Here is a 3,825-nt window from a genome sequence, read left to right as displayed (position 1 = left end):
AGTAATTTTTATTTGCTATCATTATCTAATTTTCAATTCCATCTGTTCCAATACTGTACTCACGTTAATTTTATTTGTGATTTTTCGGTACTTACATATGCACTCCCATTTATTTCATTTGAGATTTTCTATACTTAAAATAAATACCAGTAATTTTTGTTTGCTATTATTATCTAATTTTCAATTCTGTCTGTCTCAATACTGTATTCACGTTCATTTTATCTGTTATTTTTCGGTACTTACATATGTACTTCCATTTATTTCATTTGAGTTGAACCAAGCTATCATTATCTAATTTTTAATTCCGTCTATCTCAATATTATACTCACGTTAATTTTATCTGTGATTTTTCGGTACTTACATATGTACTCTTATTTATTTCATTTGAGATTTCCTATGCTTAAAGATAAATACCAGTTTGTTTGCTATCATTATCTAATTTTCAATTCTGTCTGTCTCAATACTGTAATTACGTTAATTTTATCTGTTATTCTTCGGTACTTACATATGTATTCCCATTTATTTCATTTGAGATTTCCTATACTTAAAGATAAATACTAGTAATTTTTCTTTGCTATCATTATCTAATTTTTAATTCTTCTATCTCAATACTGTACTCACATTAATTTTATCTGTTATTTTTGGGTACTTACATATGTACTCCCATTTATTTCATTTTAGATTTTCTATGTTTAAACATAAATACCAATAATTTTTGTTTAATTTCAATAAGCAGTCGTATATCAACATTAGCAAAAATAATTATCTTTTATATTAATTACATAAAAAGTTACAAAAAAAATGAATGTAGTTACATGATATTTTATATTACTAGTATATCAAAATTAAAAATAATTTGTATTTTTTATTTTAAATAAAAAATTATAATAAAAAATAAAATTATATATTCAACGTTATAGTTAATATTTAACACACAAAAATTATCTAAAATTTTTAAAAATAAAAACATCTAAAATTTAATTAAAAAAATCTAAAATTCAAACTAAATAAAAACTTGATTAATTTGACAGCGTGTTGAGATGTTAGCTGAAATAATTAATTGTTATGCTATTGATTTTTTTAATAAAAAAATATAATGTAATATTTTAGTTATTTTTTATAATAAAAATATTATAATTATTTTTTATAAAAATATTAATTTTAGATTAATTTAAGATTTAATTCATTAATTTTTTAGTTAAATTAATTTATTTGATATTATTTCAACAAAAATAATACAATTTAATCGGTTATATATATTAAATTTTTTTATAAAAAAATCTAAGCAATATTTTAATCAGATTTATTTGAGAGCTCCCCTTTCAAAATGATATGGCAATGTTTGCGCAAATAAGAAATACAACATAACATGGTATAGTTTGAAATAAAAAAAAGACACAGAATATGATGAAATAAAATATTGACATGAGAGAAAGCAGAAATAATAATAAAAATAAATGAATAAGAAAGACATATGATTTGAAAGAGCATTAACTCGCCACTTTCCATCACATGCAGAGACCTATGTGATTAGTATCTATCACAATAGGGTCCAAAATCCCCTATATAAAGAGGCTGGAAGGCCCTTCATTCTCCATCATCCAATCCAAGAAGACTCACAAACATTATTAAGAAAGCAAGAGAAATGGAGAACTTGTTTCGTCTAGTAGATCACGAGGAGTTTGTGTCAAAGAGGTGTATATGGGTGAACGGACCAGTGATTGTTGGGGCAGGACCCTCTGGCCTTGCAACTGCAGCATGCCTGAGAGAACAAGGAGTACCCTTCGTTGTTCTCGAAAGACAAGACTGCATAGCGTCGTTATGGCAGAAAAGAACCTATGACAGGTTGAAGCTTCACCTTCCTAAACAGTTCTGCCAGCTTCCTAAACTTCCTTTCCCTGAAGATTTCCCAGAATACCCTTCAAAGAAGCAATTCATCCAATACCTTGAGTCCTACGCAAACCACTTCGACATCAACCCTCACTTCAACCAGTGCGTTCACTCAGCCAGGTACGACGACACCAGCGGTTTCTGGAGGGTTAAGACCGCCGAGGTTGAGTATATCTGCAGGTGGCTCGTCGTTGCTACCGGCGAAAATGCAGAGTGCGTCGTGCCGGAGATCGACGGCCTTTCCAGCTTCCAAGGAGAAGTTATCCACGCTTGTGATTATAAGTCAGGGGAAAGTTTTAGGGGAAAGAATGTTCTTGTTGTCGGATGCGGAAATTCCGGTATGGAACTGTCTCTTGATCTTGTTAACCACCAGGCTTCGCCGTCCATGGTTGTTCGCAGCTCGGTTAGTTTAATTTTAACTTCAATTCTATTACTATTATTATTATTATTCCCTTGTGAAGGGTATTCATTCTGATGTGTTTGCTTTGTTCTTGACACAGGTTCATGTACTTCCAAGACAGGTTCTTGGGAAATCGACGTTCGAATTGGCGGTTATGATGCTGAAGTGGCTGCCGCTATGGCTCGTGGACAAGATCATGTTGGTATTGGCATGGCTTGTTCTTGGAAACGTGGAGAAGTACGGTCTGAAGAGGCCTTCAATGGGGCCACTGGAGATGAAGAACACAAAGGGGAAAACCCCTGTTTTGGACATTGGAACCTTGGACAAAATCAGATCCGGTGACATCAAAGTTGTGTCGGGAATCAAAAGGTTCAACGGCGGCGGCCAAGTCGAGCTCGTCGACGGCCAGGAGCTCCACGTGGACGCCGTTGTGCTGGCAACCGGATACAGAAGCAATGTCCCCTCTTGGCTTCAAGTGAGTGGCAACTCATCTTTTTTTTTCGTTACTCTTTGGATTCCAGATTATTTTTGTCAGCCAACTGAACTTGGAATTTTTGTTTTGTTTGTTCAGGAAGGGGAATTGTTCTCGAAGAACGGGTACCCAAAGATGCCGTTTCCACATGGATGGAAAGGAAATGGAGGAGTGTATGCTGTAGGGTTCACAAAGAGAGGGCTCTCTGGTGCTTCATCTGATGCTGTGAAAATTGGTCAAGATATTGGAAAAGTGTGGAAAGAAGAGACCAAGCAGAAGCAGCAGCGAACCACCGCTTGCCATAGGCGTTGCATTTCTCAGTTCTAAATGCTGCTGCTTTCTTTCTTTCTCTACTTTCATCACCACTTTTTCTTTTTTGTATAGAGCAAAAACAGAATAACACAGTATCTTGTACAAATTTACACACACCCCACACACAATAGCACAGGTCAGAGCCCTCTCCTAAGACCCCAGTTTTATCCCAGTTGGTCAATTTTAAGGATGATGAGGCTTTCATTCCTTTACAATCTTTTTTTTTTTTTTGTAATATGTAGCTGATGAGTTATTATATGTTGTAATAACTACTATACATACTTCAGTGACCATGTTAAATGACACAATTTCAGCTTCATTTCTTATCTCTTCTTATTGTTATTGTTTGTTTACTTGAAATTAGAAGTACAATTTACTTTTTGGATTAAGATAGTAGTTAATTATTTTTAAATTAAGATGGTGGACTTCATCTACGATGACAACTACAAATTCAATGGTTATTAACGATTTTATTAGTTTGTTCACTTTCAAAAAATCTAAACTCTAAATTTTTTATGTTTATCTTAAATCCTAACGATTTAGTTTTTTTAAGTAATTTTATAGGGCACAAGAAGTTTAGACAATCTCAGTTCTATCATTATCACCATCGTATTCTTTAAGTTAGTGTAAATTCTACCTATTTTTAATTATTTGTCAAATTTTGGTTAAAAAAATTCTAATTGACGCTGTCAGCGTACCGGATACGCTGTCACTGTATCTTGCCTACAACTCAACCACTAGATTTAGTTTT

The 3,825-nt window shown here is 33.1% G+C and overlaps 1 protein-coding gene across 1 annotated transcript; it reads left to right on the top strand.

Annotated features, from left to right (window-relative positions):
- Positions 1–1,614: 1,614 nt before the first annotated feature.
- Positions 1,615–3,338, top strand: LOC107491663 (probable indole-3-pyruvate monooxygenase YUCCA5). The gene is made up of 3 exons (XM_016112546.3): positions 1,615–2,293; positions 2,391–2,765; positions 2,862–3,338. The coding sequence occupies exons 1-3, from the start codon at positions 1,646–1,648 to the stop codon at positions 3,087–3,089; spliced, it is 1,251 nt and encodes a 416-aa protein (XP_015968032.1). The 5' UTR covers positions 1,615–1,645; the 3' UTR covers positions 3,090–3,338.
- The last annotated feature ends 487 nt before the right edge of the window (positions 3,339–3,825 follow it).

Source organism: Arachis duranensis, chromosome 6, assembly GCF_000817695.3.
Source record: "Arachis duranensis cultivar V14167 chromosome 6, aradu.V14167.gnm2.J7QH, whole genome shotgun sequence".
Taxonomy (NCBI): Eukaryota; Viridiplantae; Streptophyta; class Magnoliopsida; order Fabales; family Fabaceae; genus Arachis; species Arachis duranensis.
The sequence above is the reverse complement of the archived record's forward strand: the minus strand, read 5'-3'. Positions and strand labels throughout refer to the sequence as shown.